The sequence below is a fragment of the Protopterus annectens genome, chromosome 1.part0 (assembly GCF_019279795.1).
Source record: "Protopterus annectens isolate FY-2018-M chromosome 1.part0, PAN1.0, whole genome shotgun sequence".
Lineage (NCBI taxonomy): Eukaryota > Metazoa > Chordata > Ceratodontiformes > Protopteridae > Protopterus > Protopterus annectens.
In genome coordinates, this window is record NC_056725.1 from 1,527,997,127 (window position 1) to 1,528,012,805 (window position 15,679).

The 15,679-nt window shown below is 39.4% G+C and overlaps 1 protein-coding gene across 1 annotated transcript in view; it reads left to right on the forward strand.

The window, feature by feature from the left end:
• The window catches only part of SLC22A2 (solute carrier family 22 member 2), a 583,430-nt gene extending 570,335 nt beyond the window's left edge, over positions 1-13,095 (forward strand). Inside the window, exon 10 of the mRNA XM_044072890.1 lies at positions 12,941-13,095. Within this exon, the coding sequence (XP_043928825.1) occupies positions 12,941-13,095 (155 nt within the window). The remainder of the gene's footprint in view (positions 1-12,940) is intronic.
• Positions 13,096-15,679: the final 2,584 nt, after the last annotated feature.

Genomic DNA, 15,679 nt, shown 5'->3' on the forward strand with positions numbered 1-15,679 from the left:
TCTTAATATCTTCTTCTCACCAGACACTGCTGATTTCATCAGCTATAAAGTGTTATCAGACACTATAAAAGCCAGACTTGTACTGTGGCATTTGTGTTAAATAGTGCTTATAGTTCGGTAAGGGTTCTATTCTCACTGCAGTCAGCTCTCACTATGGTGACAGATTTAGATCAATATTTGATTCCACAGCTATGTCAAACCATACTTCGAACATCTCATTGTAGCATGTAATGATGACATCAACCTGTATGACAGGCACTCTGACAGTATTCAAGACAAACCTGTGCTGTGGCAGTAACATTAACTACTGTGCTTGCAAACTACTTTACCAACACATATAGGGGTTCTAATCTGAAAGCAGGTGACTTGCGTGTCTGTACATACCTCTATCAGTTTTGAGACAATTTTACACAGGGATGTTATTCCATATATATGTCCTGCACTCCTCTCAAAATGTTCTCCTCAGCATACAATGCTGCTGCCTTACTCCATAAATTGCAATGCGACACTGTTACTGTCGGACATATGTGGTGTTGCTACTGTGACATTGCATGGCGTTCTTGTTCTAAATGTACACAGATGTAATGTTCAAATCAGTCCCAGTCTACTGCTGTGTGTGTGTGTGTGTGTGTGTGTGTGTGTGTGTGTGTGTGTGTGTGTGTGTGTGTGTGTGTGTGTGTGTGTGTGTGTGTGTGTGTGTGTGTGTGTGTGTGTGTGTGTGTGTGTGTGTGTGTGTGCATGTGTGTGTGGCATATGTTATGTTCAATGTATGATCTTTGGAATCATTCTTCATTACACTACCACTTGGAAAAACCTTTCAACATAACCATATGCATCCACCATCCTCCTTTTTCCACCTGTCACATGACAACCTTCCTGAAGAGAAGTGGAGGATGTCCTCATGTCAAATATACATAGACAAATGATGAAGCAGAGTCCTTCCATGAGACTCTGCAAGCCATCTTCAGACCACTGCATTTGTGACTGCTAATTGTGCCAAGTTATGGTGCACACGTCCCTTATGAACAGTGGCACGATGTAATGCAATCAAACAAGTATACATAAACACACAATAGTCTTACTATCTTCCATAATATAGATATAGGGATTTTTATAGGGTATAATAATGGCTAGGATTTCATGTGATGTTGGCCATTAGCCTTTTATAGGTGCATAGGTTCATATGTAGATACTAGGCTATCGTCCCTAGGGCCTATTCAAGCCCAGCCAAAAAGGTACCCTTGCTTTTGCTACCCAAGAAAATTATTTTCCTGTGCCACTGTCAAGCAGAGCCACAGAAGTGATCCCAGGGGTGAATTTCCTATTTCCAATCATCAAGATTTTTCTTGAAGAGTGCTAATGAGGAGCTATGTTTGATATAGATAGGTAGTTTATTCCAGAGTATGGGAAGTCTCTGGGACAGGAATCTATCCTTCCGGCATGTTCTGTTTATTGTGGTGACATGGTTTAGGTCCCTAGAGCTTGTAGCTCAGAGGGATTGGGATTTCTTTAAGTGGAGCATGTCCAACAGCTCTGGGTTTGACATAGCTTTGTATGTTAGGCAGAGAACACCTATGAGTAGGCGATATACAATGGAGTAAAGCTGGAGTTTTTTGAGACGGTCTGCATAGGTCATCTGTTTGAGGCCAGTAATCCTCTTTGTGAGGTATTTCTGTGGCCTTTCTAGTTGTTGTACATGTCTTGTGAGATACATACCAAAAGAGGCGTTGTACTCTATAATGGGTTTAATGACTGATGAGTAGAGAGGAACAATAACCTATTTTTTTCTGGATGAGAAACCTTTTGTGATGAGGTGTGCCATGTAGAAGGATTTCCTGACTACTGTGGCGATGTGATTATCAAAGGAGGGACTACTGTCCACCTGTGTCGCAAGGTCTCTTATCACACTTTTGGTGTTAAGTATACTACTGCCTATGTTGTAGTTCATGGGTATAGAGTTTTTACCAAAGGAAATGACAATGCACTTTTTGGCATTGAGCTTGAGGCCATGGCTTTGACACCAGGCATCTGTCTCAGTGAGGACCTTTTGTAGGATGTCCACATCGTTAGAAGTTTCGATTAAGGCTCCTAGTTTGCAGTCATCTGTGAACTTAGTTAGCCAAAGACCTTCTGTGTTAGCCTATACTTCAGAGAAGTAGATACCAAACAGGAGAGGACCCAGGACTGAACCCTGTGGTACTCCACTTGTCACTGGTCTGAAGTCGGATTTGGAGTCTGCTACTTTCGCAGTGTGGGATCTGTCAGTGAGCCAGTCAGTGACCCATCTTGTGGCATAGGGATTTATACCTAGTTTAGTGAGTTTATCTAAAATTCCAGAGTGGGGGATGGTTTCAAAAGCCTTAGCAAGATCTATATAGGCTGTGTGAACCACCTTAACCTCATCTACGGCTTTGGTGACTGCTTCAAAGAAGTCTATCAGGTTTAGGAGACATGATCTGCCTTTTACAAACTCAAACTGGGTGGAGACCAGAGTTTGGAGAGTATCAATGTCTTTGTTTGTAAGTTCCATGATGATACGTTCCATGGCCTTGCAGACCAGGCTCGTCAGGCTAATGGGGCAGTAGTTCCCGGGGCCTGTGGTGGCTGCCCCCTTGTGGAGTGGGATAACCGTCGCTGTGCACCATTCAGCGGGCACAAAGCCTGAGGTGAGGATATGATTGAACATGGTAATTAGATGGGGTGCCAGTTCATTCAGTAGTTCATGTAGAATGCAGCCTGGGATGTTGTCTGGTCCCATGGATGCTGTGTTCTTGGCTTTGGAGAGTGTGGTTTTTACCTGTGCAGCCATGATTACAGGAACTTTGCATTCTTCCGGTATAGAGATGGGGTCTTTAGGGGGTGAGAGGGGGTAAAGTTAGCACTGAACCTATCTGCCAGGATGTTGGCAATATCAGTTGGGTCTGTATATTTAGTGCTATTGTGCTGTAACTCAGAGCAGATTGGAGTATTGACATTGAGATTCTTGACATAGCTATAGAATGCTTTGTGGTTGTCTTTAGAAGCAGTGGCAATTTTGTTTTCGTAACTAGCTTTGGAGGATTTTATCAGGGATCGCAGCTTCTTACTGAGGCTGACCAGGGAGCTCCTCCACTCATGGGATTTTACTCTCTTTTGCAACAATTCCTTTCTTCTGTTGTACAGTTTGTTTATGGCAGGGAACCACCAGATTGGCTTCCTTTTTTTGGAGGATAGTGTCTTGGTTCTGTTTGGGATAGCACGATCCATGCACTCATGTAAGTGCTTATAAAGTGCAGTTGTGTAGGATTCAGTAGTCTTAACTGTATTGTCCATCTGCATGGGTGTCATGAAGTTCACCACTTCTGTCTTAAGAAGCATGAAGTTGGCTTTGGAGAAATTTTATACCATGGTTTCCTTAATGAGGGGTGGGGGCAGGATGTGGATATCTAGAGTGATTAGCTTATGGTCGGATCGGACCAATGAGGCGTTGACTTCAGGTGTGGAACACTGGTCACTCATGTTGGTAATGACTAGACCTAGGATATTGTTGCCCCTGGTGGGGGTGTGGATAGGTTGATCCAGTGCATTGGAGTTTTTGAATTCCAGAAAGCGTTGAGTGAAGGAGTTGGTACATGAGTAGTTTTCCCAGTTAATGGTGGGGTAGTTGAAATTGCCCATTATTAGGGTGTTTGGTTGAACCCTAATATTTTCCAGTACATCAAGAAAAGAGGAGTGGGAATCCTGGGGCATAGTGGGGGATCTGTAGCAAGCTACAATTTGGATTGCAGTTTTGCCCAGAGTTAGTTGCACTTGGATAACCTTGGATGCATTATGCTGAGCAACTAGCCTGGAGGTGTGGATATCCTTAATGAATATGGACACACCTCCACCTTTGGTGTTCTGGTCCTGGTAACATGGCCGAAAAGTGTGGTATGAGTTATAGCCTGGTAGTGCAGGGGTGCTCTCTGGAGCCTTGAACCAGGCCTCAGTCACTGCACAGATATCAATGTTCTCCATTTTAAGGAGTGCCTCGAGTGAGTGCATTTTGAGATTTAGACTTCTAACATTGAGTAGCATCAACCTCAGTTTTTGCTTGCCTGTTCCTGTTACAGTGGTGAATTTGTAATTTGAACCATGCCTAAAAAAGGCACTATAGGGGCAGCAAGAACCTTAGCCAGTATCCGGACTCCCAGGGGTGAAAGATGCAGGCCATCTCTGGCAAAGCATCATGGTCTGTCGACCATGTCATCCCAGGTAGACAGATACTGGATCCCTTTAGAATGATACCTGAAGCTTAGCCAATTGTTAAAGTCAATCATTTTGTCCTCTTACTGCGGTATCATTCTGGGTGATGGCAGAATGCTACTCAGGGCTAGGGTCATACCTGCCTGGGCTACAAGATCAGAGAGCTCTTCCATGTCTCTTTTCATGTAGTCCAGGGAGGTACATATCAGGTCATTCACACCAACATGGACAATGATAGAGTCATATTTGCACTTGTTGTGGAGTGACTTGAGTGGGTGAGTTAAGTGGCGGATCCTGGCACCCGACAGGCAGCTGACAGTAACCTTCTCCTTGTTTAGCCTGGTGAGTGGGACATCAGTGTGCCTGACTATAGAGTCATCTATGACTAGTGTGTTGGGTACATTGTATTGCCTTATTGGCTGTGGTTGAGTGGCACACTGAGTCTGCGGGCTATGTGTCATTTAGGTTGTGTTGGGGGATGGAGGTTGCTTGCATTTCTGCTTTGGAGGTCTCTGTTGCTTGAGCAGATTATTATTGAGAGCCTCCGCAAATGTTTTTGTGTTTCTATGTGTGGATTTTGGTGGTGTAGATTTAGTGAGACTATGTGATGAGTGTGGTGTGGTGCAAGTGTTTACCTTCTCCTCTTGACTGTCAAGTTCAGTCTTGGTTGGAGAGAGCTTTACCTCCAGTTTGGCTAGATAAATGCATCTCTCACAGGTTGTAGTGTTGGATGGTAGCAGGAGAGGGTTGTCTGTGTACATGAGGCAATTTCTACATTGCCTCAAGGTGCCCAGATTCAACAGATAGACAGGCAAGAACACTGAGAGCTGACCCTTGGACATGTCTTTATAAAAAAATATTTTTCACTAGATAAGTGAGGAAAATGAATACAAGAGCTGTTTTTATCTAAGCAAGTTTTAGCCTTATAAGGTCCTATGTCCCTATGAACAGTTGACATGCCAATGTTGCTGTCATTGACGTGTCATATTGAGGTGTGGATGTACATTATGGCTAAAAAGGGTCTTACAATCTGTGATGAGAACTAATGTACTTATGGCAACTGATGCCATTGCAGTACATGTTCCTTATATAATAGCTGTAGTAATATGCCTCCTGAGAACTGTTGACATGGTATGATACACTGTTATGTACATTGTTGTCATATCAGGACATGTGTTTTTGTAGTGGAGCAGATCAACCTTCTACACAGTTCACATTCTGCCATCACAGAGACACTTGCAGTATAGCACAGGTGTGCATATGTCTACATACCACCACTAAATGTTCTGTAAATCCCAAAAATGAACAAGTGAGGATCAACCATTGCCAGTGTAATAAAACTTTATTTTAAAGCAAAAAAAGAGAGTACGTGCTTTCACGACCACACAGCTGCTTCTTCAGACTCATTTAAAAAAGAGCCAACATTAGGTTACTTAAATACTCAATTTAGCCAATTAAGCAGCTCACTAAATGTTCTGTGACTGACATCAGCATCAATTCATATTGAGTACATAGTCATATAAGTCTTGTCTCATACACATGGTTGTTATGTTGTGATATACACAACCAATGTATCACGTTTTGCTGCAATTGCAACCTTGTGGAAATCATTGTATGTGTAGTTGTGTTGCTACACCTAAGGATTATTGAGATGGTCAGCAGCACCATTGTGTGACTGTTAGCATTTGTGTCTGGAAATGCCCTGCATGAGCCACAAACAACTAATCTCTAATGTGTCCTCATAAGACATCAGGCTTGCTTGTAAAACACATATAGGCATATGTTGTGCAAGTAATGTAAGTATGTGACATTGCTGCACTTGTACGACTGTGTGCATAGCAACAGTGTGTGAAATGTGATGAATGACCAAGGCTATTTGTAGGTCCTGTCACAAATCATTTATTCCAATACATATGAAATGTTAAGTGGAATATACAACTAAGCACAGATCTGTGTGTGGATGTCAGCAGACATACCCACCCAGAGGACATAGACAATCTGCTAGCTAACAATTTGTCTCACATGTTGCCACCCTGTCACCATACTTCTCAACCTGGAAACATCAAAAATATGAACAAAAACCCATGAAAAATAGGTACAAATCTGTACGCTGATTAACATAATATTTGTATACATAGTTATTTAACCCCACCTAGTCCAGTGGAATTGTGGGATGCCAACTTTTAAACGCAAACTGAAGAACAGAGAATCAGACTATAATGAGAACTCTGCCCTATGCAGATTTAAATCCACATCTAGACAATATATATGCATAGTGGCCTGTTACTTTACAGGCTGCCTTTCAAAAAAACATGGTTTCAGAAGTAGTTATATCACTTCTACAAACCGTATGTCTCTCTCACTAACAAGAAAAATGTTTTTTAGGATAGACTTTATCTTTACTGACCTACGCAAAGCTTTGCATGTCATGTCATCCACAGAAGTGAATTAAAAGCCCACGGCCTATATGCTACCACTTTTAACTGGTTCAAGTTACCTTAGTAACCATATGGTTAAATTTCTATTAAATGTCTCTTTCTCCAAATCTTTTGAACTAAGCAATGTTGTATATCAGGGGTCTTTTCTAGGCCTTCTCCTGTTTGTGCTCTTTTTTGTTCAAATATAATTTGCTGGACCATACAGCGTATATAAAAATAAAATGGTCTAATATAACAAGCATAACAAAGATAAACCAACAAGGAAATAAAAAGGGGCATATATTATCCTATTTCTATACCTGCTATTAAATCCAAAACTATATACAAATATATATGGAATGAGTAAATTGCTGTTGCAGAATAAACTACGTACTGTAGGTAGTAATTCAATTGATTAATTTATTTCACATCAGAACATAATTCTTCCTAACAATGTAGGTGTCAGTTTCAAGCTTTTTAGATTATATATGCTTTGTAAAAACTAGTTTACCTTTTTGCGGAAGTTGCCCTTATTGTTATTTTTATATTTTGCTCATATTCTTAAAATAGATCTTGTCCCAGTTTCATAAAAAACATCATCTGGTATGCTGATGAAAGGCAGGAACTTAGGGAAGAAGTTCTGATAGTTTTTTTTTTTTTTTTGTGCCTTGTCAAGGTGTCTTTTCTCTTAATCTGGTTAAAACCATACAGTGCTTTCTGAAACAGTTTTTGTTTTACCATACTGGTCAGTCCACTCTACTCCAGCATCTGATTTGGAACCTGACAACTTCTTACGTATCTGTGAATAACTTCTGATTCTTCCTTTTCTTTTCTCACAACACATACATGCTGTAAAAAGCAAAAGTCTCCACCAAGTTCATGCCCTATCACCAAACAGAATTCAAGGAATGTAAAGCTGACCTAGCTATGTTTTCATCTCATGTCCATTCTAGGGTATGAGCTTCCCCTCTTCTCCCCTGGGAATTTTATCATTAACTGACTTCAAGCAACACTAAATAAAATAACCCTTTATGCTAGATGCTTCTCAAGATAAGCACTGCTGCTGTGTCATACTTTCACATAATCAAATTATTCAAGTGCACCATTGCAAACGCTTTTTTAAGCTTTACCTATGACTGCTCCTATCCCTCAGCTAAAGGACCCACTCTCTGATCAGTTGTGAACAACAGTATATGCATGTGCAGTGTGCACTGTTAACTACAGGGCAGACTCCTTAACAGAACAGTCGCACTTAACTTAGAGCTACTGTTCTCTTAAAACATGCACTGTCACAGGCCTAGGCTACATCCTGGAATATAATGTACTTTGGTGTAAAAGCTTGGGTTCATATAACTCCACAACACTGTGGCACACTTACCCACTCAATAAATAAACAAATAGCTAAAAATAACAGAGGAACACAAGACGAGTTAAACACTTGATGACACATTAATCACCTAAATGGCAGTCATGCAAGAAAAGTGCATGCAAATTTAAGATAATACTAACAGTCATAAATCAGGCAGCATTTAAGAATACATAAAAATGGAGTACTGGCACTGGCACTAATAACTTAAAATAGACTGTGTGCCCAGGGTTTATACAAGGAAAGTTTCCTTAAGGAATTATTAGAGAAGAGAACGCCAACGACCTTCAAACTTTCAGTGTCTCCATCACATTGTTTCTGATTCCAGCATGTCTAGCTCATGATTTAAAAAGCCATAAAAATGTTAATTAAAGAAATAAAAATTCAGAATGTTACAAATTACTACTACATGCCATTTCCATTCTTTTTTCTTGTCTGTTAGCTTCAATTTTTTTCCATTGCAAAACAGTTTTTGGCTTCAGTATTTGCTTAACAGAAAAGAGCCTGTTTATCACAATTAAGAACTTAGAAATAAAGCTTCACAGGTCTGATGAAAGTTTATCTTGAAATGAGAAGTTCACATGTATTTCTTACCTTGGGCTTCGTCCACATTGAGAATCCACTGTTCTCGTATACCACCTTTCAAATTACCATGCTCAAAAGAGGACACCATTTTCTCACTTACTAAAATAAGAATTATTAATTGCCTTTTGTAAAGAATGACTTCTAACAGCCTTGCAGACTGTGTAAGATAATTACTGCTCTGACAGTGCTCAGAAACAATTTGAAGTGTGTTTCCAAGAACACATCAATCTCTATCAGTTTTGCGTTAAATGCACAGACTTGTGACTTGGCACTGCCATATATCCTCATTGGATTTCATACAAAACATTAATGAAAAATGCATTTTTTAGTGATGGGAATGCTCCATGTAACACATGTAAACAAATATAAGATAGAGGGATTTATTAAACACTGTTTGAGACTTCACTATGACTGTTATTGAAGACTCCTGTCCTGCCCCTCTCTCTCTCTTTCTCTGTCTCTCTCTGCGTGACTTGTGCAACACATGTGCTGAGTCATATAAATGTAAACAAACACACTCATACTTAGCCCTCAGGTGAATTCCGACAGGCTGGCAGGCTGGTCACGAAGCTGGCATCTTTGCACATGCCTCTGCATGTGATGATGTCAGCAAAAAGCCCAAAACAATTAAAAAAAAAAGGCCAGGAAATTCAGGAATTAAGGGGGCTACTCAGGAACTCATGGCACCCCATTATTTGGACCTCAAAACCAGTAAATACCGAGGAATTCAGTATGGTTGAGAGTTATGCCTGTCACCACTGGCCATCAGCCAAAGTATACATGCAAACATTATCCAGTTTTTATTCTCATCAGGGCAGCACATCTGTGTACTCTCTATGCTAATAAAATAGAAGCAATGGGCCCTGAATTCAGAGGTTGCTTATAGGGTGACTTAAAACTTGACCTACTAGACACAATTGGATCCATATGGCAACATAGACTATGTTCCCATAGAAGGATGTTCAGCAACATACATCCTTCTGACTTGGGGGGACCATCACCTGATGCATAGAGTTATAGACCCATCCTGACCTTCATCATCTGTGAGGTAGTCCAAGGAGACATCATGGACCTTCTCTAAAAAGATACCAGTAATATTCCGACTGTGTACTAAATCCACGTTTGATTTGTTCAGGCTTCATCATGTCTGTTACATCTGTTCACTGTCTTCAAGAAGGTTAACAAGGGCATGCATGATGATAAGACTGGCATCCTGTGTAACTTGACATGGCCAAGGCGTTTGACACAAATCAACAGCCAGGTATTAAAGAACAACTTTCATAAGTGCCATAAACACCTACATCACCAAGTGGATAGACAACTACAACACATACATGACAGAGAAATATGTTGCAGTATGTGAAGCCACCTTTATCTAGAGTACAGTCACCAGGTCCATACCTCAGGGCTATGTGGTAGGTCCTTTCCAGTCCAATATTTAAGTGTCAGACATCAAAACTGACTTACACATCCTGTCTCCAACTTGCTTTGTTGAGGACTGCAAATTGTGGACAATCGTTGAATTCAAGTGTGGTATTGGTATAATGCATACATTATCAACATACACAAAGGATTGATGCCACAGCCATGAGGATAAGGTAGATGGAGGAAACTCATGGGGGATTAGTTCCGTTATGAATGCAAATACACAAGATAATTATAATATGAGTCGACCAAGTTCTATGCACACCTGTCAACTAGTTGGGATTGCTCATTATTTCTAATACAGGTGTAATAGTGTCCCTCCGAAGACTTCCATCAGATGTTACCTTTTGAGGAAGGTGTGCTTGATTCCCTGCAGAGATTGCTAATGAATTATACTATTTGTGCAACTGTGCTTCTGCAGAACCATCTATGATCACTCACAATCACATATGTCATGTGGAAGACATGGGATTACTGGTGGTATTATTCTGATACTGTCCCCGATTGTGCATGCTTCTGTCTACTGTTGTCCATGGGCTTGTTACTATGTGCCTGCTAGGATGAGACCTATGCTGACATTACATTCATACTAAGGCAACTCATTTTGCACAGCTTCACAGTATGCAAATAATCCATACTGTATATACCATCCCTGATACATGCCCTGTCCATTTTTCATGTCAGGATGCTTATATCACAAAATATATGCTCATTGCTGTGTCACCTTGTGTGAAAGTCACATAATATACAATAACTGTGCAGTCCGTACTGTATCATGTCGATATGTGATTAGTGCTCATGTGCAACTATCTTCATTGACATGTCCTCATCTGCTGTATATTACCATGTTTCACCTGTCCTTTTCCCCCATGTTCTTTTCTACAACTTATCTGTGTGCCACTTTTCAATATACACAGTTCTCTTATTTATTTATAATGCAGTCTATGTACTCTTGCTGATCATTTACACAACTTTTATTCAGTATGACTGACACAGGTTCACACACTACTCTGCACTGTATACTCCTTCATGTAATGTGCTGGAACTATATACATCGCTTTAGTCATTACCACGGTAATTATTGCGGCATTCCACGCAATCTCTCAGACCTAGTTTGCCTGTAGATAAGCAGGTTTACATGACTGCTGCTGTCCGTGTTGCTATACAGGGTTTCTTGGCTGGCAACACCGTTGCTGGCCGTGAAACTCCACTTCTTTCTGTTTAAACACTGAGCTCTACATGCACGTGCAATGAGCACTGCTGCTAACCGTGCAAAGACATAAACTCCATGTAGGCTTTGTGCTAAGCCTATTCGGAGTCTATTGAATTCCCAGGCAAGACTTTTGTTAAAGGATTCTGTCTGTTAAAATGTTTCTTCTCCTTGTATCTTTTATTTATTAGGCTATTCTTGAAATCCCTCATGAGAACCTTTTCAATCATTTCAAAGTATGTCTTTGCAGTATACTTGAAGAGAAGAAAAACACATGGTAGCATACGATAAACTCTTACCCAAAGTTTATGACAGTTTATGGCATCCTGACATGCAGTAGTGTTGGTTTAGATTCACCACCCTTATTTATGGTCCCATGCAGAATATAGCAATCTGGAAGTCTTTAGCACTGAACAGTATGAGCTGGCCTTATTGGAATGCTTCTTGTTTATTTGGGAAAAGTTAACTTTAGCGAAATACATTTAGATGCACTGGAAGTAGTAAGGGTCAACTTAAATGGGCACTGCAGTAGTTGGACATTACAGTATTTGTCTATCTTATGGAATCACTATGGCTACAGGTGAAAGGGGAGAGTGAAAAAAAGTTTTGGAAGATTGGCTTCAGTGGACAGATATGTTATTGTTAGGGGAACATTTGGTGAAAGTGTATGAGTTTATCTCTTGACAATTTTTTTGTCCAGACTGGGAGCAGAGCAGAGAGACTTTTTAGCATTTAAAGCTCTTAGTCCAACTTCTAGGAAAGTTTGGATGAGAAATGTAACTTGGGTAACGTGATGGGGCTGATTTCAGTTCCTCATAGATTATCAGCAAGGGAGGGGCAGATTGATGAAAGTAGCCAGTAAAATTAATATTTTACATTGTTTTAGAGAGAGAGAGAGAGAGAGAGAGAGAGAGAGAGAGTTTCAGACAGGATATGAGTTGGAGGAGCATATAGGTATTTGCATGTCTGAGTAAACTAGGAGACAAGTATACCTGACCATAAAATATGCAAAACTCTAGAAGATTCAGGAGATTTGCTTGGTAGTTTCTTCATGTGTACTTTTTACCCTGTTGCAATTAATTCAGGTTTTCATTGAGCTCAGAGTACATGTTGGAAGTGCCAAACAGGAGTGATGGGTCATGGAAATGTGTTTCAAACTGCTTAGGTTTGAAGATGTTCAAATATTTACAGGAAATTATTTGGATATTTAGCTGGGTGTACTGTAACTAACTCCTAGATATTTTTGTTCTGTTCGGACTATAATAATTGGTTCACATTAGAGATATGGCTTATTGCTAACATTTTCTCTGACAATCTATTAATAAAAAAAATAAAAACAGACTTCACACCTATCAAAAGTCAATACTCTAATATCTAAAACATGTAAGTTGGTGTCCAGAGGCATTATTGATTGAGCAAAAGTAAGGGATATGGGTTAGTAGATGTTATGGTTATAATACTTAGACATACAGGATGAGAGAAATCATTAAATACCTACTTATGACAGCAATAATTCCCAGATGGAGGAAAGAAAGTTAAAGATGTGTCTTTGATAAAGACAAAATACAATTTATTGTTATTACATTATTTTATACAGCAATATTTCTTCCCATTTTTGAATGTGTTATTACATTTCATATTTGGTTGCTTTGATATAAGAATATAAACTGTGACCCTTTTAAATAAAATGCATATACTTTATATGACTTGCAGGTGTGATGGGCTTGATTGCAGGGGGACTGGCCTTTCTTTTACCAGAAACCAAAGGCAGGACTTTGCCAGAGACAATTGAAGATATCGAAAACATGCACAGGTATGATATGAAAATGAAGAAATTTGATTGTAGTGTTTTTAATTTTAGAAGCTGATTGTTGTGTACATATATTGGGACAGGACATACTATTTCTATATTAACAGTTGGCATCTTTGGAAGATGCTGAAGGTAACAGGCTGTAACTAGTTGCGTGTTAGACTGTGAAAACTTGTTGTTTTGTTACGCTCTGTCTGGAAATTGAAAACATTTACAGGAATTTAAAATAATGATTATCTTCCACTGGGGTTTCAGCCACAGTGCTTTAGAAGAAAATCTAGAGATTTTTGCAAGGTATAAAAAAGAAATATGGACTTGTGAAAGAAAAAGAGATCTGGTATGGTGCAATATTATTAGATATACTTCAGCCTTGTATCACTAAGTGATGTCTCCATGAAGGTTTGCAATACAATTTTAAAAACATTTTTTGCAAGTAGCAAGTCCATTGCATTGTCCTGTAGGAAGCTTGAGCCCTACACCTCTAAATATACTAATTCCTTTGCTATGCAACTGTGGGGAAAAGAAAGAACACTACTTAAAAAGGATTAAAGCTGGCATGCACAAAGAAATCTCAGTGACAGTGATGTGTATGGCAAGCATGTCTTGATGAATTTGTCATTGATGACTACAAATTGAAGAATGGAAACCCCATCTAGTTGTAGCATACTGACTGTTAGGGTAGCTTTTACATACATTTGATACAAATGACATGAGATGTGAATCATGAATATTTAACAAGACATATTGCAGTACTAATGTCAAAAAGTTAAACTATACAATGGAAAATGACATGCAAGAAGATGACACACAACCACCTGATGCTATAGAAATGAAGTTAACATAGTGCAAAGTAACCACAGAACAAAACAGTTATTAAGTAGTAAGTATGGAGAAAAAAAAAAGAGTATCGTGGAAATGTATAAGTGAGTGCTACTGCATGGGAGGGTATATTAATTTTTAATTCAATTTAACATTTGTTGACCGGGAAAGTCCGACTAGGTTCCACAGATCCTGTTTTCAGTGGAGGCCCGGGGAGAAATGCTCCAGAAGCATGAATTTAGAATGTGGGAGGAAACCCACGTGAACGCAGGGAGAGCATTCAAACTTCACACAGAAGGCACCCCAGCCGAGAATCGAACAGGAGAACTTCTTGCTGTGAGGTGACAACATTAACCGCTGCACCATTGCGCCGCTCATATTACAATGAATGAATATGTAAATAAAACACTGTTAGAACCTCTGGCACAGCACTGCACCACCACAGAATACATACAGTAGAACATCCCTTTTCCCATGGTGAGTACCTTCATGAGGTGGATGCTGTTTTTCACAAAATCTCACCAAGATGATGCTGATATATAGACTGTATTTTATATAACATATATCATGGACTGAAGTAGGTTAAACAATAAAAAAAGATAGCTGTATGCACAAGACCCAGGATAATAAAGTGCTCAAACCTGGTAGGAGCACTGGTGCAGGATTGAAAAAAATGACATTGTAGAAGCCTCAAGACACGGAAGCATTCCTACAATGGGGCTAGGCCAGGCTCAGGGAGGGGATGGTAGTAGTCCACAAAAATCTCAAATCTTGATAGGCCAAAAAAACAGCCAAAAGATGACAGAGTGGTCTATTAAGGATAAAAAAGAAATTATGTATTGTTACTAGTATGCAAGAAGCCCTGAATCTCTAGGCAGAAGATATACAGAAATTAGAAGAAAGAAAAATACTCGCACAAGAAAAACTGTCATAAGCTTCAAACAAAAAACAATCATGGTCATTAATGTAACAGATTTAAGAAAAAACTTATGTAGACCTAGAATCCTTAAGCCTTTTGGAAAAAGAAGCAACTGAGGAAGTGTGAAAATACAAAGGGAAGAAATCTAGAGATTTTTGAAAGGTATAAAAAAATGTGGACAAGGGAAAGAAAAAGAGATCTGATTTGGTGCAATATTTATGCAAAGGAGAAAGCAAATCTAATCAACACAAAAAGAGCAGCACCAAATATATTTAAAAGAAATATAGCAAAGGTATCTGGATATGGAACATTTTACATTACAAAAAAATAAGAAAACTAAAAGGAAAAGTAGAACAGAGGATTAGTAATGGAGACGTTAAAGAACTATAAACTGAGGTTATGGGTTACCTACGAAGTGAAGGATTTAGTGTAGAAATGGATTACCTACGAAGTGAAGGATTTAGTGTAGAAAATCTAACACTGATAATATCACAGCAGGATACAGCAATGGATCCCCAAATTAAGGAGAAACCAGTGGAGCAGGAAAGATCTTATGAGTTGCTGTATAAAATATGTTAGAGCCTTCTACAGGAAAACTGTACAAAAGTTTAGTTGGAGTTGCACAGCAAGGGAAGGAACAGGAAACTGTGGCCACTCTGATGTAGTCAGTGTTGTGGAGTGATAGGCCAGTGAGCAGCGGATGGCACAGGATGAAACTGAAGAGAATGTGCCACAGCAAAATGCTCTGGAACTTTCTGTAGAATGCCTGCAGGAAATGGGGAACAAAGAATGTGGCCTCAGTTTAAAAGAAAATGGTCTAAGAGAAGAGTTGCTTGATTTAATAGAGACAATACGGATATGTTAAGATCAATGAAAGAAATAGACTACAGAAAGTCAGTAAAAC